At 38.7% G+C, this 23431-nt stretch overlaps 1 protein-coding gene across 1 annotated transcript in view; it reads right to left on the bottom strand.

Annotated features, from left to right (window-relative positions):
- SLC2A13 (solute carrier family 2 member 13) overlaps window positions 1–23431 on the bottom strand; it is a 149724-nt gene that overhangs the window by 12060 nt on the left and 114233 nt on the right. Inside the window, exon 7 of the mRNA XM_040062552.1 lies at window positions 17932–18057. Coding sequence (XP_039918486.1) covers window positions 17932–18057 — 126 coding nt within the window. The remainder of the gene's footprint in view (window positions 1–17931; window positions 18058–23431) is intronic.

Genomic DNA, 23431 nt, shown 5'->3' with positions numbered 1-23431 from the left:
ACTGACTGGAAATAAATGAGAAGATTGGTAGATTTTCAAATTACGAGCATTATACGGTCAGTTTCAAAATCACAGAATCCATCCTTTATCAAATATGGTTGGAAGCTCAGAAGAACTAAAGCTTTGCTCCCCTTCTCCTTAAATTACCTTCATACAGCACATAAAAGAAGGTAAGAAAATACCTGGTGTGGGGAATCTAAAATATCATTGCAAATAACAGGAAGATGAAACAGGATAAAACAATTTCCTTGATAATCAGTGTAAATTTTCCTAATACTCGAGCCATTTTGTCTGTACAATAATTCTGAAGCACAACACTGAAAACCCCACTGTGAGAAATGGCTGGGCAAGATATAGCACAGGCACAAGACAGAGACCAATTTGATCTTCTTCTCAAAAACCATTAATTCTCACTTTGCTGTACAGCGACGACTGTTTAGCCCTAAAGATACAGCCTTTACATGAATTAATTGTTTCATTGTGAACAGTTCATATATTTTTAATATGAAAGCTGCTGACTTCTCATTGTCTTTTAAGCCCTTCAGAAGCATCTCAAATGGATTTAGATCAAAAATCTTAAAAGGTCAAAATTCAAATCAAGTCAGGCAAAGGAAATTACTTCTGAAGAAAAACACTAATGTGATGGTCCATCTCTGTAAAATGCTTGTTAGAACGAGCATATTTCAAAATTACACGTTCTACTCTGAGATAAACTTTGACATCAGGTGCTGATGGCACAGAAGGATTTTATAGTTAATTCACAGTTTCACTAATCCCCCATTTCTTTGTTCTAACACAAGTAAAACTACTTAAGGACTGCTCTTATGCCAGCCTTTTCTGCCTGGGTTATCAGGATGATGATAATCTACAATTTGCCAATTTGAGTGTAACACAAATATATTTGATTTACTAAAAATTTCTTTCAAGGAGATTTTTAAAGTTTCCTGTGTAGAGTGCTGACTTTTATATCATGGCAATCCACTGAACAATATAAATTTATGCCAAGTTTATTGACTCATGTTTTCATCTGAAGTCTGTCATGGAAATGAAAGAGGACAAAAGAGACATAATTTAGAGTAGCTGCTGTTTGGATAGAGGAAGGTTTTTGCGGATGATGCTTGGGAACAACGAAGATTATTTATCCACAAGCAATTACTCATTGCGTAGAAGAATCTGAATCTCAACATTTGGATTAATTCCCATAAGTTCAAGCCCCTCTTCTACATTTGGATTAATTCCCATAAGTTCAAGCCCCTCTTCTACTATTAAAGATACTTAGTTGTCTGAACAAACCCCCAACTACCTTAGAGGGCAGAATTTAGCAAGGTACCAGATGAATCACATAATAACTTAGTGGTAGTCAGACTTGTAACTAAGGAGAACTCTGAAAACTGCCTCTACCCTGTCCATCAGGTGGCCTCTCAAATCCACCCATGTGCATCCAAAACAGTTACATTAGCACAACCCATAGAAACCAGTTAAACCATGAGGTACAGTTTCACTATAAAAGAGCATTATTTGGTTTTAAAAAAAAATCCTTCTCCTTTTTTATACACACAGTAAGATGCTGTCTAAAGCATCAAGTGAACTGCAACTCCACCTGAAGGCAACAGATTACTTTAAACCTGACTAATGTCTGAATCAATAATTTCTAAGCTTTCTCACAGTTCCCTAGCTACTGTCAGCCACACCTCAGAAGCTCCACACCTCTCTGGAGAAGTCTGCATTTATCACTTTGACTTTATAGTTTACGCAGAGAAATAATTCTTCCATGAAATCAGAGATTACCTAAAAATATGCAGATGAAGCTTCTTACACCAGATGGCAGCAACTGAAAAACCAAAAAAACCCTCAAAGAAATCCCAAACCAAAACCAAAAAACCCCGCAAAACCCCAGACAAACAGATGCAGCCTTGAAAAACTATTGTCATAAAACATGGGATTCAGCTACACATTGCTTAACCTTCATTGCATAAAATACAAACAGAGTTTTGGGACACTTATTGAAGTCTTTTGCTATAACTGGCAAAGAGCTTAAAAAATACTAGCATATGTTTCAAAAACCTAGAAAAACAGTTTAGTTCACAGCAAAGAAAGCAAATTGCACCTCAGCAGATGACAGGTGTATCTGCACGTGATGGAAAAAGTCTTTATCACACTGACGCCCCTGGTACAGGATCTATCCATTATAACTACAGAGCCTTTTCCAATCTAAATTATTCCATGATCTCAGTCATGTCAGGACACACACCTGCAAGAGGCTTAGCACACTGTTCTGATTTACCTCCGTCCTGGCTATCTGACCACAGATGAACATAATTTTTAATATTATTATTTATTTACCTAAGAATCTTTAGGTTTGAATTCAAACACTTTCACAAGCTGAGAAATTTCAGCTTTGCAACTGCATCTGAATCTGCCCAATAAATAGATTGCTGGAGCTGTTATTCAGTCTGAATAGACTGAGCAACAGCCTGGAAACAGGAGCAACTTTTCCCCAGGAAAAGTAGTTGCCCAAAATTAATCAAGTCAAAGGGGTTCTTAACTGTTTTCTGCTCTGGACGTTTCAGTACTTTTGTAAGCACCTATCAGTGGATTCTGAAGCATGGATGATCCAGCTGTGTCTGCTGCCAAAGGAAGAAACTCAACTGTCTGAGGCTGCCCGATGGACACTCCTGAGCTGTGGGGCTAAGCGAGCACCTTTGCTGGGATTTTGTAACTCTAATCTCCCAGTGAAAAATGGTCAGTTTGGGATTTGCCTCAGACTTCTTTTATCCTTTACAGGCACCTTGCAAGTCCTCGTGGATACCTCCAAGCTGTCAGCTACAATTTCCCACTCTACTGTCACACCCCAAGGGTTTCAAGCTTCATTCTTCATCATATCTACCTGGAGGGGCGAGAGAGAAATCTCTGCTACTGCCAGAACTCTGTCCAACAGGCTCCTCCATCATCTTCTGTGCACTCTAACTTGACAAATGGACTCAAACCAGGAAAATGCAGAATAATGTCTACCCAGTGTTAAAGCCCAACCATTTCAGACCTCACAGCAGCTGACAGTGCACTCAAAACCTGGGAACTGAAATAAGTATATACCAGGTTTTTGTTATAGGAGACACAACTGTCTCGATCACATTACATAGAGATTGACTTATTTTTCTTTCCAAGCTTACTCCTACTCTTCCAAAGTATTAGATGGTCACAAAAAGTGTCAGGAAACATCTGATGTCTCTGTGCTCTACAGTGTCCTATCCTAGTCCTAATTCTGATTCTGAATGGACACACTTGGTTTACCTCAGTACAAATTAGAATTAACTAGTAATTAAATTTTATGATTTAATCATCATAAATAATTCAAACATTATATTAATAGCACAGGAACTTGTGAGAGATCATACAAGTATGAAACATAATCAACTGTTCACTTAACAAACACCTAGTAGTCATAAGCACAGAATTTTAATGCACAGAATTCAAATTAAAAGCCGATCAAAATGCAAAACCTTAATTAGTTTTGAGCATAAGCATCTTAGCTGAATGTCACTGTCCTTCATGCATTTCTGCCTGTGATCATTTTAACTACTTCAAGCACTAGATAATAGGTCACAGTTTCAAAATACAGTATTTTTTCTTTTCAACGTTGGACACTTTCAGGTACAAAATTAGCTGTTCAACAGAGAGAAAACAAGAGAAGGAGTATAGCTTCTTTCTTTAATTTTTTGGAGAAATGCTTCAAAACTGCTCCAATTTTCAACAGAGACACAAAACAGGTGACAAAAAAAATCATAAATATTTTGTCTTGATTTTGCAAAAAAAGATCTTTTTGCATTCTTTTCTGGAAAAGGATTTAAGAACATTTATTTTTTAATAATTAGCATCTAATAAAATAATTTAAATAAAACCCTCAAATATCTAAATATATTGATGCACAAACTGAGTGCACAAGAGGTGCCATACACATCCATTTATATCCAAGTCTAAGAGTACACTCAACATACAGCTGGCAGAAAACAACTTGGTTAACACCAGCTAAGGGCCTGGCAGGTTGAAATTGTATCTGCAAAATTTAGGCATGATCCAGTTAATAAGGCATGAAAAGAATGGATTTATTATTTATAGCCAGAAGACTACTTTAGGGTTTATAACTGAAAAATTCAGTGATACCAACAGCAGTGAGTGATAATTACAAGATGGAGAATAAAATAACTGTGTACATAACAAATAAACAAGAGTACAATCTGGTAATTCTTTCTGGAGAGAGTCTTCGTAAAGCTGAGTAAATAGTTTGAAGATAGCTGGGTTTTTTTGTTGTTGTTGTAAATATAGTATTTTAAAAAATATTATTCTGAGGAATTTTTTCTCGAAGTATGATTCAGTAGCTTGATATGCTGATATTTAGTGGCAGAAAATATTTCTCAGAAGCACCAGAGAAAGTTTCACTGGAATTTGACATCATACAAGGTTAAATTTGCAGCAAGCCCACAGCCGTGAAGTGTTTTCATGAGAAGACACAAAAATATATTTTTGCAACTTGAAACATTATTCTGTATGTTTACAAGCTAAAAAAGTCTATGAAAAATAATAATAAAAGAGTGAACCATTTCAGGTAAGGGTCAGAAGGCAAGAGCAGGCAATGTAAGATTTCTGCCCTTTATCCTCCCCGTCAAGGACACACTCCAATGGTTTACAGAAAACTCACATCTGTGTACTTTAAAGATTGAGACCTTCAGTAACTTTTCCTACTTTTTCATATGTAGAATACACTGATTCAAAAAATTAAAAATAACCACAGTGCTTCACTACCACTAAACTGTCTGACAGTTCCTACTGAAATATTCTTAGCATGCATATAAATCTTAGGTTTGTCCCTTCAGCATATCCTGTTGCTAAGGATTGTGGCTCTACAAGCAATTGTGTGCAGTGGTCCACTGAGATTTCACCTCTCATCGCAAAACTTTTATTTGTCCATGTCTTTGAACAGCTCTACTAACCCTAAATCTTTTATTCTCTTTCAAGACAAGTTCTCCTGTTTCTCGTAGCTTCCAAACTAATGATGTGCGTGAGAACCCCAACGACTTTATCAATGCTTTATAAAAGGTGGGCTCTAGCAGATTGTCCTCAGTAAGTCATGAAGTCTTCCAGATTCCAGTGCTGTTTTAAAAAGTGTCTCAGCCAATCCTCAAAATAAGAAAGATCCAGTAAGAGATAAAGAAACAGTTTAGTTCAATCCTAATTCTCATACTGAAAGACTTCAGTTAAATCTCCTGTTCTCACTCTTTCTGTCTTTCAGGCATTACCAGCTCTTGAAGAACTTCCCGGAGGCGCAGATCAGCACAGAAAGTTTAGAAATTTGAGTAAATATGATGGAAGTGATACTATCCAACATTTTGAAGGCTTTGCCATGATCAATAGGTATTTTAGTATGACAGTAATATAAAAAAATATAAGAAACCCACTGCATTCTACCAGATGGAGTGGAAAAAACTTCATGATGTGGTAGAGAGAAAGCCCCACAATTTGGGTGCTACAACGTTTTTATACTCATGTATTCATGTACAGGTCTGGATGGAGATATGATGTGTGTGACAGGGCCGTGGCTCAGTGATGTGACTTGCACACAGAGTGGCCAGAGGGACATGAGAATTTCTGCTCCCACCACCTTGGTGGCTGCCACAAAAGCTCCATTTAATCATGTTCACTGCAATCAAGCACAAACTGAAAAGAAACATCTCATGCCACAGTAAGGGCACAGGCACATGACAAACCCCTGCAAGAAGTGACATCTGGGAATATTTATCTGCTTCTGAAGTAGATGCCATTTCACAGATTTAAAATATAAGCACAAAGTTGTCTCTGCATGACAACCAGCAAAAAGGTATCACAGAGACATTCTGGAAACAGAATGAGCTATTATTTCCCTCCTGGCAGCCATCATTGTTTGAGAAAGGCTTGTGGACTCTCTGTAACCCCAGAATGTACTTTAAAGATTGTTTAGTGGCTTTTCTGTGGTTACACAGAAATAGTCCACTTCTGGAACAATCAGTTTCAGCAGTGAGTACGCACAACCAGTCTGGCCTCATCCAGTCATTGCCAGCTTCCCCTCATTCGCTGAAAGGAGGGTGTGTTCATTAATGATTATGCCATTTCTTCTGAAAGGCAAACCTTTGGGGAATTTCAGAGATGAGCACTGACTGGAAAGTGTCTGTCAGTCACCCTGGAGGCTGCCAGAGCTAACTCGTGCTGCCCGAGGCTTTCTACCAAAAACCAGACACATTTAGTCTCTCTGTATTCCTGCCTACAGGCAGGCAAGCTTCATCCTGTTGGGAGTTCTTTCAGGACAAAAACGCTTATAAATGTCGGAGATTCAAGTATGTTTTATTAAAGACAGGCTGGCAGTGAAGGCAGATAGACTGGCTCAGTAAGAATTTCACTTGTGTGCAGACCCCTTGCTCTACCTCAGTGCTCCTGAGCTGCAGCTGTTCTGCTGCTCCTGGGGTTTTTGGTGGAAGTTCTGGGTCATCCCTGCTCTGACTTGTTTGAGAGCTTATGGATGGAGCACCAGACTGCAATCAAACTACTGACACAGCTGGGGCAATAGGATAGGAGAATTTCTAGCTTTTCTTTCCAGATTTAAAATCATTTAGTCTCTGTGACTGCAGCTTTGACACTCAATAATAAAATTATTGAAACAAACTGGTCTGAAGATTATGATGTCAAATGCAGCACTTCGGAATTTCATGAAGGTTTACCATAAATATCCACCTGATGTTTAATCTCATTTGTTTTTTCACCTGAATTTACATTTCATTTCCTTAATAATTATAATTTCCAAAGTTCTTTTGGTTATAAAAGAAATATCAACCAGCTGCCAGAAATACCAGTTCTCCCAGGAGATGCCTCTTCTGTATGCTATATAAAGACAGATCACTCCAATAGTGGGAATGCTGGTGGGAAGGGCTGAGTGTAGGGATCAATAACAATTAGTATCAATATTTTAATATTAACTGAAGAAATATTAACAGAACAGCAGGCAAGAACTGCTGGCATGGCATAAGAAAGTCTATTCTCTAAAACACAGGCAAAGACCAGCTGCAAAGGAACAAAAAGGAACCTTTTCTATTCCACTAGTCAAGGAACTGCAAGACAGCTCAAGGTCAAAATTTTAGACATCTGAAATTGATTTAAACAAATTCAATCCAGACTTCCTAATTTTACTTAAGCTTACAAGTAACCTTTATAGATGCTTGTGCTGTCCTCCATGTGCTAGTGGCAGTGTCAAAGGAATGTCACCATGACAAAAGCATACCTTGAGTTACAATTGAGTTACAGTTGACAAAAGCTTTTTCCAAGACTGCAGTAATTAAAGACCAAAGAAATCAAGGTGGTTGTTGCACCTTAGAATCAAGCACAAACATTCACTGGAAGTTCACCCTCCAAATGAAACAGGTTCTATATTACAATCTTTTTTTTTTTTTTTTCTGAATGCTTCCAAACACTTTAGAAAACAATAAAGAGAAAAAAAAAAAAAAAAAAAAAAAAAGTATTGCTTTTAACTGCTCCAAAGTTTTAGACCATAAAAACTGAACCTTCATGTTGAAACTTGGTATGTGAAGTGAGTGAGGAATGGCAAGATTTTACAGTTCAATTGAGAAAAACAAAGCAAATCTCACCCAAACCCCAAACTCAAACAAACCACAGATGGGACGTGGTGACACAATTCCAACACAACCTGAGGCTGCCCTTTGGCTGCAGGCACACTGCTGAGGCTTTACAGATAGTTTATTGCTTATTGCAGGCAGTAGACCCTGTGCCTCCCAGCCAAACCAGCACTGTGCAGAAACCACTTTCCATAGCGCTGGTAATACCTGAAAACCTCAGCCAACCACATATTTCAGTGGGAACTGAAGAGAGACTAAAATATCAATCTTCTGGAAATTTTTACTGACACAAAAGGAAAGGTTGGAGGGGGAACGTTCTAGACTTGCTTTTATTGTTGAATCTGAGACAAAAAACCACGTAAGGACACAGAGTTTAAAGTAGAGATCAATATTAGATGCATTAGCATGCCTTTTTAGCACTTCTCTGATCTATTTAATTTCTAGCTATTGACATAAAGTTTATATTTCAATAGTTCTAACACTAACATTTGTACCACCATAACCTTCCATCTAAGTACTGAACTGTGACATTCGTTTTCTGTAACAGCAATTTAGAGACAAATATTACATTTTAACTGCTGCCAGCAACCATTTGCCATCACAACTGAAATCTAACCAGACAATACTTGAGATCTTGCATTCGTTGTTTCAAATAGATGATGGAACAGTACTTTTTAAACTGAGCTTTTCCCTGACTCCAGTAGGTGGCAATAGCTCTGCCCTAAGAAGCTCAGAGAAACCTGTTTCAGAAGGGGAATGAGGCACTGCATCCCCACCCATCCCTGCTGTACCGGGGAGGCTCTGAATTAAATCATCCAACAGAGCTCTCCAAAGAAGATTCCTCTGCTGCCAGCCTTAAAATTCACTGCAAATCCTTAATGCTGTAACTGCAAATGGAGCCCTAAGGCTCTAAGAACACTTAAAACAAGATAATTATTTCATGCCTGATTTGTGAGAGTGAACACTTAACACAGAGTGTTGCTCTGCTTTGATTTGTGCAGGCAGGTGCAATACCCATGCCTAATCTAACGAATTTTATAAACTACATAAATGGTAAGTGGCTACATTATCTCTAGTTTATGAAATTTATGAACTTTGGATACCAAAGTCTTCATTATTATATGCAACTCAATAGTCTGGGATGTGACAGTCAAAGAACTCAGCAGAAATCGAAGTAATCATCTATCTTCCATGGTTTCTGCCATCTAAAAAGAGTTTTACAGAAATAAGTGCTTTTGAAAAATGGTTATTTTTCCAAGAAAATGCTAAATGGGAACACACTCCATCTGAATCACAGGTCTGAAGAACTCAATAATCGTGCAGAACCTCAAATTCACCCCTTACAAAGCTGTGCTTACCCCTATGCAAAGCTAACGTGACGGATGTGGAAAGCTACAGGACAAAAGGAAGTCTATGCATCCTGCAAGGAGGAAGAAATGCCCAAAGTGCTGCTGTTGAGAAGTACGACCTGTCACCTCACACACTGCCCATTTCCTAGCCTGTACAAAGCAATCAGCTGAGTTAAAGTAAGGTCATGACTTTAAATCAAAGGAATCAATAATTCCAGTTCATCTTGTGCCAGTGAGGGATTGATGTTACCGCCTCCATTCTCAAGGAAATGAACCACACGTGCAAACAGCACATACAGGAATTTCTATGACTTAAACTTACCAAACATATTGAGTTATTCAACAGCCCTACTGCAGAAATGTGTTAATTTATTCTCCCTCAAAAACAAACAAACAAACAAATTTTAAAAACTTCATTCTTTTAAGAAGGGAAGATACGAAAATTTTAGTGTATCCAATGTTGTGATTATTGAAGAATTTCTATGGAATAAAGGTATGTAAGATGTGGATTAGGGATGCTGTTAAAGGTAGAAGCTGCTGTATGGAGGTCTTTATCAGTAAAAATCCTCTACCACGTGAGTCTTTCCAAAATATTTTCCACCCTCCAAACAGAGAAAACTTAATTTTAGTAAATCCATTTCCCAGTAAAAGCCTAAAGGAATCTGCTGAGACAGTCCTCACAAATTATTTTTATTTCAATTCAAACTTTAGAGTCAATAACCAAATAAACGTGAAAAACAACTACTGGAAATTCTCCCCTCGGAAAAAACCAATCCACATGCTCCCGAATACGAGCCAGCTCCCTCTCCTCGGCTCCGAGGGGAAGGGAGAATGCCCATGTGTCTCCCAGCAGCAGGTCCCTGCGTGCCCACCCTGCTGTGCCCCTCTCGGATGCCCTGGACGAGCAGAGCAGAGCAGAGCAGAGCAGAGCAGGGCTGGGCTCTGCCCCTGCTGCAGCACGGCCCCGGCAGCGAGGCACGCACCTCTCCCCGTCTGGCCCTAAGAGGAGCAGCTGGAGAAGCTAATCAGCAGCAGGCTCCTCTGGGCAATAAAAGACTCTCTAATGTACATTTCACAAGGGAGAGAGAAAAGCTGCAGGAATTATCCTCATACTCTAAGCACACTGATGAGGGACTGACAATTCTCTTGTACACGCTGGCATTTTTTTCCCCTTCGCTTTCCTATCTCCTCTGTCAGCTAAGAGCAAACGTGTTTTTTAAACAGGGAACAAGAGTATTTTCCTTCTAGCTCCCCTTCAGCTGACCAGAGAATGACTGAAAGAACCCAAAAGCTTGCTTCTTCAGCAGATGTATATTTAAATTTTGAACACCATACCATCTTCTTCTTTGGACCACTTTTAAAATGAAGAGCACTGACTCAAACATTTTTCCATTTAAGTAACACAATTTTTCCAGACATCAGCATTTGATAGATAATGTTTTTGCTCAAGGGCCACTTTTGTTTTTATATTCCAATTACCTCAATGCTACAAGCATCTGAAGTAGTTGTACCAAATAATCCAAATTGCAGCTGGCGTTCCCTACCAGAATGCCTTTTAAATAAACCTGGAGTAAGATCCAGAAACATGTTGAGCAGCAAAGCACAATAAAAAGGAATGGGTAGAGAAGAAATGTACAGACGATGTTTCAAACTAACCAGTCCTGCTTTAAAATCCTATTTTGTGCTGGCTGTCTCAAATAAATTCTGTCTTCAACATCAAAACTAAACATTTCCCAGTCAGATCACACTCACTTCATAACAAGGCTTTTCAAACATCCAGAATTTGCCACTGGTTGAGTAGCAATATTGTGTTAGGGCTATTAATAGTAATTCCTAAGTAATTATCTGAAAGGAATGTAAATAGTTTCAGTTTAGGTTATCATGTTGCTCTGCTCACTATTTTAGACCTAAAATACAGCTACAATATGCAAAGTATCTTATTTGTACATGCATTAAATTAAAATATAATTATGTTCCAATAATAACTAAATAAAGTCTTCCTTCTTTAGCAAGTTAAACAGTAAAAAAAAAAGAGACAAGACTATCTTCTATTAAAGTTATAATAAAATTCCGCCCTCAATTATTTAATTACACCCTTACTATATTTCAGTACATACATGGATTTCACCATCTTTATATACGCTTAAAAAGAGGTTATTATGGTTCTCAGCTCCACCATGAAATAATTTCAAAGTGTGATATCTTAAAGATTTGAGCAGGAAGAGCGGCTGAAAGGATCTGAACATTAAAATTCCACTTCTTTTACTACCTACTCCTGCATCACCAATAGGACATGCTCATTAAGAATTAAGGACACAGTATTCTGTCTTACTTTATCCTTCTATTCTTCCTCTTTGCTGTTACCAGTTAGCAGAAACAGCTTTAAAATATGCATACAAGATTTCTTAAGTTCCTCTTCTACATCCGTTTTACAAATCACACTGGCATATGCAACCATTAGACTGTGATTACATGTCTGATAACCTCCTCCCAGGAAAGACCTCATGCCTCAGTGTTTTGGCTGACAAAGACTATAATGAGTTTCAGATCTTCTTCCAATTTGTGTTTTCACACACCTCACTAATATATATTAGATATTATTGTGCTGAAGTACATACTCCTAATCACACAGGACAAACAGGATTGCGCCCTGCCACCCAGCTGCTTCAGGTTTTCATACTTACAAGCACTGGGAAGATAATCAGAATATAATTCTGCATATATCTTGGTTCTCTTTTCTAAATAGTACTGAGGCAGAGAGGGCGCATTTTATGTTCTGTTCCTTCTGAAGTTATGAATATTTCAATTTAGCCAACATTTACCATATTGTCCATCAAGAGATTTCTCTAAGACTACTGGTTATAATCACAACTCTTCAGAGTGCTGCCAACATACATGCAGATGTGAATATTCGCTTGATCCTGCTACTTTCCTGAACCATTTACTCCCTCTACTATTGTTTTTTACATGGTAAATATGAGAACCATAATCCTACGTATAATCTTCATCAATTGATCTGATGACTTGGTAAGAGAAATACTAGCTTCTCTTCTAATTACTGTTGAGTTAAGCATAAAATTTCAATGCAGACCCTTGTAGAAAGGTTTCATATAATCATTTCAGCAATAAAATCTTCTACCAATACTTTCTGCATGACAAAACAAGCCACATCTACCCATGGACAGCACAGTACTTAATTCCTCAAAGATTGCTCTGGGGCTAATCTTTCCATGGTAACAGCAAAGGTCTGTAATGCTGTTTCCTGTGACATATTGAAAACAGATTCTAAGTCTTCAAATGTGCAAATACACACATACATTCTTTTTGCATTAGTAAAGCAGTCACAGGAACCTTTACAAATGTATCTGTCATGATGCTCAACAAGTGTAATGAACTTACATGTCTGTCTTTATCTACAAGGGGAAGAGTAACATGGTATTTTTAGAAAAATCTAATGTTTTTACAAAGAGAAAGTATTCTAATAACTTTAAGAGCCTCATCTGCTATGCATTAGACAACAGGCAGCGCTGCATGAATGTAAAGCTTCCCACAATACTCTCTAGGCTGTGACAGACACTGGCAGATCCCCTGTTGGACATAAACCAATCTGTTGTCTGAGAATCCAGCTAATGAACTCCCATGAATTTATTTTTTCTAACCAGTGGAATCTAGTTAGCATCCAGGCTCAAATGCCAAGGTCATTAGGCACATTCCTGAAGCTGGGAAAGGGGTTTGACTGCCTGCCTGACCCACTTCCTCTCACTGCACAGGCAATTTAAACCCACTTTTTAACCCCCCCCAAACAGGTTTCCAAGACACATCTAAACCCCTCAGCAAACTAGCAGATATGAGCAACAGGCACACAGTGAAACATAATAGCATTACTGAGCATCTGTAAACATGCCATTAATTTTACATGGAAGGAGGATGCTCAGGAGATCACTGGCTAGAGGAAAACAGAGCTTCCCTAAGACAGAGCTCTTCTGCACTCTTGCTTTTGACTGCCCTTAGAGAGGGGAGTGCTTCTTTATATTGAGAAAAGCAGGATTCTCCATGAAACATTAAACTCCCCTGGCAGGGAGATGTTCCTCTAACAAAGTTAATAAAAATGGCAGAAAAAGCAAATCACTCAGCTCCTCTCTCTTTATAGATTTCTGTTCCTAATCGTTCTCCTTCGGGGACTGTGGAGACTTGCCAGCTAATTGTGTGGACAGGATGGCTTCTAGGCTTGTCTCTGATCTGATGATGATGTTATTATTTCTTCATAATTGTTTACTGTATAAAATCAACATCATTCTCTCCAGAGGAAGATTGCTCAGAGTTGCTCATGAGAGCATTTTAGCTCAGTTGTGGGCCTGCTGTCGTCTTGACAACATACTCATGTCAAGGTTAATGTCACATCAAGGCATTGTAAGTATCTCCTTCCCTTACAGTTATTCTTTCAACTGTAAGGGTAGTAATGCAATTTAAAGTTTCTTAATTCTTGGCTGACCTTTAGGAGTATTGCAATTACACAAAGAAATTTAAAGAGAGCAATTTCTCTGAGTACTGTGGGAGTAATTGTAATTTTGGGGGAAAACCCTAGGTTTCAGTTTGTGTTCAGAAAGCACAGCACTGAAAGCAATCACCTCTACATTTTGTCCTGGCTGAGAAAGGGACTCTGCCCATGACCTCTGTTGTGCCACCTGAGCTTCATACTGGAACCCTCCTATTGCATCCCCAACTGTACAAGTGAGATAATGCTTTTTCTCAAGTTCATGGGGATTTCATAATTCAATGTTCATGAAGAACAGAACTGCAAGGCTTTCTCTGCTACTGCTAAGTGCAAAACTTCCCTAAATCTTGGAAAACAGAGTCCCAATGCAGAACCATGAAACCACACTGAAAGAAAAGATACAGCTCTTCTTCTTTTACTGCAAAGTAAATAACTTAAGAAAATTTTTGCTCACTGTCTTGGAACCATCCTTTGGTATCCCTGGGCAGAGCTGGAGGCAGCAAGATTTGCTTGTTAACAGCTATTTTGTAAACTGGTTCACAAATACCAAGGGCACCAAGGCACCCCCGCCTGTGCTGGTGCTCTGGGCAAGACACTCCTCTCTGTGTTCTTCTAATACCAGTCGTGCTTATGTAACTGATTAATAATGAAAAAGACATCTCTGCTGCTCGTGGAACATGCATGATCTTACAGGCACACCCACTGCACATTGCACATGCTGCTTAAGCTCTGACTTGGACTCGGTCAGATTTATTCCTGCAGAGTTCTCTCCCCAGGGCCACTGCCAGCCACCGAGTTCCCAACATTCAACAGAACCCAAACGCTACATTCTTCTGAAAAATATGTGGATGCTTTAATTGTCTCCCTGGGTTTCTATGGCAACCACGGCAACATAAACAGCCTTGCTGGCAGCCACAGGAGACTGAAATCTCTGCTCTCTTCCCTCCCCAGAACTTCTCAATGTAGAACATACCGTTACCAAATAAATGCAATTAACAATGGAGGTGTATCCAGTACACCTGGCTGGCACTGGGGAAATGTCTTGGAAATAAAATGCATAACAGTATTGTATGGCAACAGTCAAAGCATTGCCTGCTACATCGGTGTTATCGAAGTACCCTGGGAAAAGCAGAGAAAAACAGTGCAAAGCTATAAATACATCAACAGAAGGTTTCTATGTCAGTCTGCATGGCTGCAGTGAGCTTTGAAAAATACATGACAAGGCCTTCTCTGTTAGTGCTTCTGAGCACCTCTCACCTTGGTGGTAGGTTACACATCAGGGAGAGATAAGCCCCTGAGTAAATGTCAGGACAGTTGGGGTTCAGATGGCTGCAGCTCCCAGCTGTCCAGCAGGAAAATCATAAACAAGATGCGATCACAGCAGCGGTAAAATGCTCTGCACGGCACTGTCAGCCTGAGTCCGGGAGAAGCTGTTTCTCTAACTCCTGCTTCAGCACCGTGAGAGCTGCTGCTTCTGCTAATGCTCAGACATCTGAGGTCCAACAAGCCCCAAATAAACTGCTCAGATCTTTCTTCTGTCCTAAGCAAAATTAATGACAAAAGAGATTTTCCAATGAGCCAAGCATAACCCTGGAGATTTTATGCTATTTAAACTCGTTCATCTAATACCGGATTGTCACCGAGACACACCAAGAAATCACATGCAGACAAGAGATTTTTGCAGAAGTTCTTCTGATCTAGCTCCCAGCTGAGAGAGCGGAGAGAAGAGACCCTTTTGTTTATTTTTTGCTTTTTATACATTTCTGGGTCTAGCAGAAGATTGGCTTTTTGGGGTTTCCACCCCTCAGCCTCAGTGGCCAGACCAATTGTCAGTTACAATTGTTTTCAGGTTAGAAATATGCAAACAAAGGACAGAGAATGAAAAACAAAGGATTTGTTTATATTACTTCTGTGGGAAAGGTAGAAAACTGCTCTAATATTCTACAGTAACTGAAAGATCTGACTCTATTTATGAAAATCAAAAGGCTAATAAAGAAACTCAGAAAAACCAGGGTAACACCGGATGGCATGGAGTTACCAGCACACACAGGAGTTACAAAAGAGGCCGCTGATAATCACAGCTGTCAGCCGTCCATAGCTCACAAAATCATCTTTTAAATTACCATACTACTTTCTGATCACCATAATGCCAAGTATTTTTAAAGTAATTGCCCCTGTGTGTCCAGTTTGTGACAAAGTAACTTTGTGAAAGAATGGGCTGCAATTTCCTTCAGCGGTGCTGTTAGTTTGTCTCAGGCACTGGTTCTCCCTGTGCTGCCAGGGAGATAGAGATGCCTCTGGCTGCTCTGAGACACAACCAGGGATGAACTGCTGTTCTCCCTGCAGCAATCTTCCCTTGGCAGGGAAATCCTGTGGCTTTGTGGGACTGATTTTGCTGTAAAGCAGACTCAGCGTTTGAGCAAATGGAGGGGGGGTGGTATGTGAATGTGAGCCCTTGGAAACAAAAATCTGTGGGGATCCCCCAGGCCAGAAAGCAGAAATACACGTATCTGTGAGGAGGAGGAGCAGAAAGGCAAAATGCTTCCCTCTTCCACAGCGCTCGGAAGGCACAGAAGGCGCCACCTGACATTTCACAGCTTGAAGGATCAGCTTTTTGAAAACTGTCTGATTACACAGACCAGGTGGAGACAAGAGATAAATTAATGAAATAAACACTAGAAATGGTGATGAATATTTAGAAAAAGAAATGTGGATATTTTACTGGTTTTCCATCTTAAAGCAGGACTTTCATAACTGCGACTACCAATATAACATTTATAAAAATCGTATCATTTCCTCATGAAGGTTTTTAAGCAGGGTCCTCGTGCTATGGAATCCTTGCACGTGGAAAGACTGCATTTTGGAACATGAAAAGGAAATATTTCTTCTTCCCTATCTAATTTGCTCCAATAGGTTGTACAGCAAAGACTCTATGTGAGACTGAATCATGAATATGAAAAAAGGGCTTATGCCCACATTTACTATGCTATACAATAGCACTGGCTAGTGAAATAAAGTTTAATTTTATCTATCAACTATTCATAACAAGTTTTTTTTTGCATGTATGCCTTTCTGCATTCTAGTATGTAACAGACAAGTTACTAGAAACTACAGCGTATAGGAAATGAATGTTGACTTGGAATATAAAGAGACATCTGTTACCTTACAAATAAATACGAGCCCACATGCTGCAGATCACATCAGGATATCAGGCAATATGCAAGGTATGTTCCATAATGTGACATTGGAGTTAGTCACAGAACAAGCAGGTCAGGTGAGATTTTGTAGTTTTCACAGTTATTTGCAAACTGTAATAGTCCCAAAATGATCCCAGTGCTTTTAAATTAGGATTACAAAAAATACAAGCTTCTCTTTTCTGCACCTGGAATTAATTACTAAGCCTAATGGTACTGAAATCAAAATGAGGGCAATTTTAGAATAATTTTAAATTAATGATTCTACAATTAGGAGATATTTTCATACTTTTCAACCTCTGTCCAATATGACTCAGTGCCATTAAGACGGTTGGGTTTAAATTCTAAGAAATATGTATGAAAGTTTAAAAAAAAAAAAAAAGAGGCCCAAACCACCACAGAAATCTTTGCCTAGTCCCTACGTATGTTCATGGTGTGTGGGTGGCTGAGATGAATTATGTTGAGGTGGTTCTATCAGAAGTAATTACATAATTCCCTTGTGGCTCTGAACCATTCTAAACCCTAATCCAAGTCCTAATCATTACCAAAGTATTCATAAAGCCTCTACAAGACAATGTTCCAACTTACAAAGGTATTTCTTAGGAATAGTCAGTACTTCAGAAAACTTAGAGGTTGCTTGTGACTTCACAGGACATTTTTGGGCTGCTTAAGAAAGAGGTGTGATATATTTTGCAGTTGCACCTATGAATGCACACGTTTTTACACTCAAGTGCAACACATGGCATGACATCCCTTTCAGGCACAGAGCCACAGAAATCTGTGGCCAAACCCCATGCTTTTGACAATTTGAACTTCTCAGATTTTGCTAATTTTAGTTTATTCAGATGAGCCAATTGTTTCTTTGGTAGGCCAACATTAAAAGTGTGGTTTAATTAATGCATTTAAAAAGAAAATTAATTCCATGGGATTTAAGTATATAACTGGGGAACACGCCACTTCAAATGAATGAAAAACATCAAGGAAAGGTAATTTTCCTCACTTCTAGTGTACTTTTGCCATGTGTCCTAAGTGACAGACTACACCGAAAGGGCTGCATACACCAGGGTCAAGGCTTTAATTTATTGTTAGGAAGTAATCACCCATTTTTGACAATGTCAAGTTTTCTTCTTCCCAACATATTAAGAATTTAACACTTTTTGTAAAAGCAAAATTGTTCTCAATAGCATAAAATACACTCTGTAGAGCACAAGGCTAAAAAATCTTGACAAGTGACATACCTGCCCCAAGCTGCTTTCATTGTAGAATCTTTATCAACAGGAATGCATGAGGATTCGACAACATTTGATTTATTCAATTTGTAGCAGAGACCACAGTCTGGATCTAACATACATCCATTGCAATAACTGAAAGAGAAAAAAATAAATACTTAAGCAACACTTCCTTCATTTCTGGATGTCAAAACCAACAGCATCTTCTAATAAGTAATGGAATGCACATAGTTAAGTTGTCAGTGTTGGAGAGAAGACAAATAGATTCTCCAAAAAGTATCACATATTGCTTTCACCCTCTTCTGTAATACATTTTGTAGTCCACCTGCATCCACCCCGTGATAACTGATCAGGTTGTAGGAGAATTCAATCACAGAATAAATTTTAATTGAAAAAAGACAAATTTGAGTTAGAAAAAGAATCACCTCAGAATGACAGAATGGTTTGAGATGGAAGGGACCTTAAAAATCATTTGGTTCCAACACCCCCTGCCATGGGCTGGAACACCTTCCACTAGGTCAGGTTGCTCAGAGCCTGATCCAACCTGGCCTTGAACAGTTCCAGAGATGGGTCATCCAAAAGTTCTCTGGCAACTGCTTCAGTGCCTTACCACCCTCGCAATTAAAGGGCTTCTTCCTAATGTCTAATCTAAACATTCTATTTCAGTTTGAAGTCATTCCCCCTTGTCCTATCATATATCATACCTAATAACCGAACAAGAATTTGGGTATCTATAGATGTGGGTCAGTCAGAGATCCTACCACACGTCTCCACGAGCAAACGCAGCACCTGAATTTCCACTACATTTGATAGAAGGAGTCATATCAATGGAGGCAATTAATATACAGGCATCTAGTGCCCCAAAATATCCCATCTGCCCCTTACCTATCACTGCAGAGCGAGCATTTATTCCCACGCATCACACTTGCCAGCCCTGTCTCTGATTTCCTTGAGAGTCTCAATAAGCACGAGATGCTAAGGTTCAGGCAAAGTTTCCTCAACGCCATTCTGTTAGCTGTTCTAGTGACTAGACAGCAAAACTGTTCTCTAGATACCACTGGCTGCACTGACCACATCCCCACTGACTCTCCTGGAGCCTGGACACCAAGGGCCCCACAGATACTTCGCTGAGGAGTCAGTCTAAAATCTGTCTGTAAAATCTGACTGATGGGGATGTAGGTATGTGAGCTACAATGGCATCCCAAAGCTCCCCAAGCAGTGCAAGCTACCTGAAAGCTGCTGGCACAAAGCCTTGCAAACACTCATTGCTCCTGTGATTAAACTACACAGGTATTTATCTTCCTCGGAAGCCATTTCAGATTCAGACACACATTTTCACCTGTAAAGCCCCTGATACATCTATGGGATAACTTGAGGTAAAAAATAGAAAAATCAGCAACTGTAAAACATAGAGTAAGTCTGGAAATTTGAAAATAAAATTCAATTTTGTAATGTAACATCTGGAAACATATAATTAAGGTGACCAAAGTAGCTTTAACATACAGTCCTGTAACAACAAAATCAAGGAAATCATCTTTTCTGAGTGTGTATCTTTATCACAACAAGGACTTCATGAATTAAGGAATATACTGCTTAAAACAACTTAATCATTATGAGAAAAACTAAAAGTAACTGTGTGACGAAGTCTCAAGAAACAGTAAAGCAGATTATACGGACATAGAAAGTCTGAAAGTTTATGCTTAAAATCCAGTTATTCAAACACGTTGTATTATAGTGTTTCTAAAAGAATTATAAGGTCAACTCATATGGCAGATGGCAAAAAAAAAAAAAAAAAAAAAAGGGGGGCTTGCACTGTGTTAAGAAAATGTATTAATTTGGATTTTCCTACTTCTCAAGTTTCAGAAAAGTTCTTTCTAAATTATTAAATTACTGCAGAATTTCTATGTTGTCTACATTTAGAATAAAAATCCATTTCAAACACACCTTCCTCTGCTTAACTGATTGGTCAAATTCCAGTCTAAACAAACAGTTTAGAGTTTTTTAATTAGGAAATCTGCTCTCAAATGAGATACAGACTGCAGAAAATATTTTTACATTGGAGATGAATCAAAACTTTCAGATAAAATTTAATCATTTTATTTAACTGTAGTAAACATTTCTTCTCTTGCAAAGTTAAATGAGAAAATTGAAATTCTGCAATCAGCAATTTTCAAGGAAAGGATGATACCACTATTACAGTAGGTGAGACTTTGTTGCATTTTATTACATTAATATTAGTACATCAATGGGCAGTAACCAAAAGAGTTTACAGGAACAGAAGACTGCAAGTGAATGAAAACATTTTTGTAAATCACAAATGTATTCAGGTATGCAATAATAATACAAAAATGTATAAAGTTATAATATTTTCTAATATTGAAAAGAATCTCATTATATCAAACAGGATTGTGACATATGATTTTCAAACTATAAAAAATTTCCCACTGAAATGATGTGATCAAAGTGTCTGTAAGCAACATGAATTTCTAAAAAGGCACACAGTGGTTAGTGTCATCTTTATGGGGTTGCCAGCAGAAGACAGGACAGGGACTGAACTGATGCCTTGGGAAGGCTGATCTGGAACAGAGACTAGAGAGTGCTAAGGGAAAAAAGTAGATATTTATTAAAAGGCCTTAAAGGATACACCTTGGGCAGTACAAAAGCCTGACGAGGGCTACACCTAAGGCGGACCCAAAATGGTCACAAAATGGACAACTGGTCATGAGGTGTCACACTTTTATAAATTTTGGTCCATTTGCATATTGGGGTTTAATTGTCCAATTACAACTTCAGATTATGAAGTCACATCCTTCTCGTTTTCTCTCTTCAGCCCACTGTTGTTTACATTTTTGGGCCTGAAAACTTGTTAACAGTTGTCCTTGGTCTTCAGCAGAAAAAGGATTTGTTTTGTCTCCCTACTCTGTGAAGAGAGCATACTGGCACGTAATATGAGGCTCAGAACTACACCCCTAGGCAGCACAGAATCTGAAAAACATGAAAGCTAAAACTTCAGGCATCAGGACACCTCCTAGCTTCCCTCAGTGTCCTCACAAGAATCAATGCCGAGATGAACAGCAGAGCTGGATTTGCACTGTGTGTTCCATCCTGCCGGGTAACTCCATGTAACCCCATGGAGTGCTGGGTATCAGTAACCAGTCGAGTGGGAAGCACAAGAGATCTTATTTACTCCTCCCTCCCATCCAGAAAAAAAGACTGAGAGATTTGAGTATTGATTGCAGTGTCTGTCTACATGGCTGCTACTTCAGCTGATCCTCTGGCTTTGATGGGTATTGTAGAATAATTTAGGTTGGGAAGGACCTTTAACACCGTCAAATCCAACTGGACTTCCTGTCGGCATTCAACGTAATAAAAGCTGCTGGATTTCCTGTCTTGCTGAACGTCAGAGTTTGTACAGAGTTACTCATAACAATTCAAATAACTTAAAATTATAATTTTCCATGTCTTTTCTGAAGTTTGTCTATCACATTCAACAGTTAAATAACAGCTCTTTATAAATCCTTTAGGTTTTGGCTAGGTTTTCCTGTCATTACCTATATAGTGAGTTCATACAATCAGACTCTGACTTCAGATTTTAGAGACAAGACTAATTTATGCCAGAGGGAACACAGAAATCCAACACACAAGACCTAAAGCCATTTTAAATCTAACTCCCAGCAGACTAAGAGTAGGCAGCTGCTATTCAGAACTTTTAGCATTCTTCTGTGCCATGTTCTATCCCTGATATAAAATAATATCTTGTCTTTGATGAGGTACACCGTCACTGCTTTTTCCAAGATGAAGACCAGTGTTTTTTCCTCCAAAACCCAGCATATATATATACATTAGAATTATTTCATAACACAGTAAAAAAACCTCTATCAGTTACTAAATCTAATGATAGCAGAAAATGCAGCATTGAAATAAGCAAGGAAGATTTATTTTTCAAAGAAGCAGTTAAAAACCAATCAAAGACACCATGTGCTTACTCCAGAAATAAAATATATAGTAGTTTCAGGTTTATGCTCTTCTGCCCTCTAGTCCATTATTATTTGCTAAACTATTTAAACAATTTGAAATTGAGCACATATTCTGACATACACATTCACAGTGATATAAATAATACAGGATATAGAATATACTAGGAAAAGAAATGCACAATTTAATACTCACTGACATGAAGCTATTTCCTACAGAGCTCATTCCTGTCCTCAGAAGTACCTTATCAGTCCTATCTATATATATATATATTGAAATATATGTCAGATGATGAATCTTTAAAAATTTTGGTAATTCTTCAAATCCACACCAGAGATCAGTTATGGCCTTGAAAGCTCTATATAAGAATCCTCTCAGATGTCTTGGTAGGAAAGGAAATTTGCATCCAATTATAAACAGCAGATATGCTTCCTCTAGTTATCATGAGACATTTATATTTTTGCTAAGTTTATGAGCTAATGTCTTGAAAATAAGCTCATCTGTGAAAAGCCAGTTCATAATTTCCAGCCAGGATGGTTGTCTGTAAGGCTGACAATTCAAGATTGAGATACCTGAGAGAGATTATTTGATTTTGATGAAAGCAGGCAGCATTGGAGCAGAAAGGTTTTACAAGGAGCCTGTTTCACTCCCTGCCTGCCAGCTGGGCTCCTAGGCAACCCAGCGAGAAGGCAAGTGTCTAGACTTCAGATGCTTCAGCCTAAGAGGCAGAATAACAACAACCAGGACTCTCAGGTTCCAGAAGTCCCAAAATGCCCAGCTTCTTTGCGGATCACTGGCATGAACTCAACAGAATAAAGCAGCCTGGACTCTCAGTTTATGGGGAGCTGTCATGGAATGGAATTTCTGGGTTCCTGCTTAAGCATCACAGAATGTTTACTGAGGAGCTGACCAACTGTTAGCAGAGTAGATATCCCCAACCCTGCGATTCCTCGCTGATTCTGCCAACACACTCAACACATGCCCCCTGCGTCCACCCACACAGGAATAACTGGTATCTAGAAACACTGACAGCACCAATTCTGAGGTCCTTTCATAGCAATTTCCTGCCAGCCTGAGCAGCAGCGACTTTCAGAATGCTCTGCTCTGGATCAGCCTGCCCAATTAACTGTTCCAGAGGTTAGAGGTTGATCACAAAGGCCACAATGCCATCCTCTCACAGAGATCTTACACTCTGTGTATGAATTACTAATTGACTAGCTGTGTACATTTTTCTTGATACCAAAATTACTGTTTTCTTTCTTCCTAACAGTGCAGTTTACTAGGCTCTAATGCAGTCTCTAAGAGTATTGAATAAAATCTGATCTGCCAAATTGACTCTCCAGGTGCTGATGAAAGGTTCATAACTGCTTCCCTCCCCCCGCTTTTGAATACTCCATACTTATGTTTGTTTCATCATTACATTTTGCACTTTAAATTTGCAAAATGACCTTGTAAGTAATGACTCTCCTACGATTCTTAGTAGTCTTGTAATTTGAGCTGCAAGTTTCACCTTGCCACTTTTTGAGTGATTTAA

The sequence above is a fragment of the Hirundo rustica genome, chromosome 4 (genome assembly GCF_015227805.2).
Source record: "Hirundo rustica isolate bHirRus1 chromosome 4, bHirRus1.pri.v3, whole genome shotgun sequence".
In the NCBI taxonomy this organism is placed as follows: Eukaryota; Metazoa; Chordata; class Aves; order Passeriformes; family Hirundinidae; genus Hirundo; species Hirundo rustica.
Note: the sequence above shows the minus strand (reverse complement) of the source record. Positions and strands in the feature narration are given on the sequence as shown.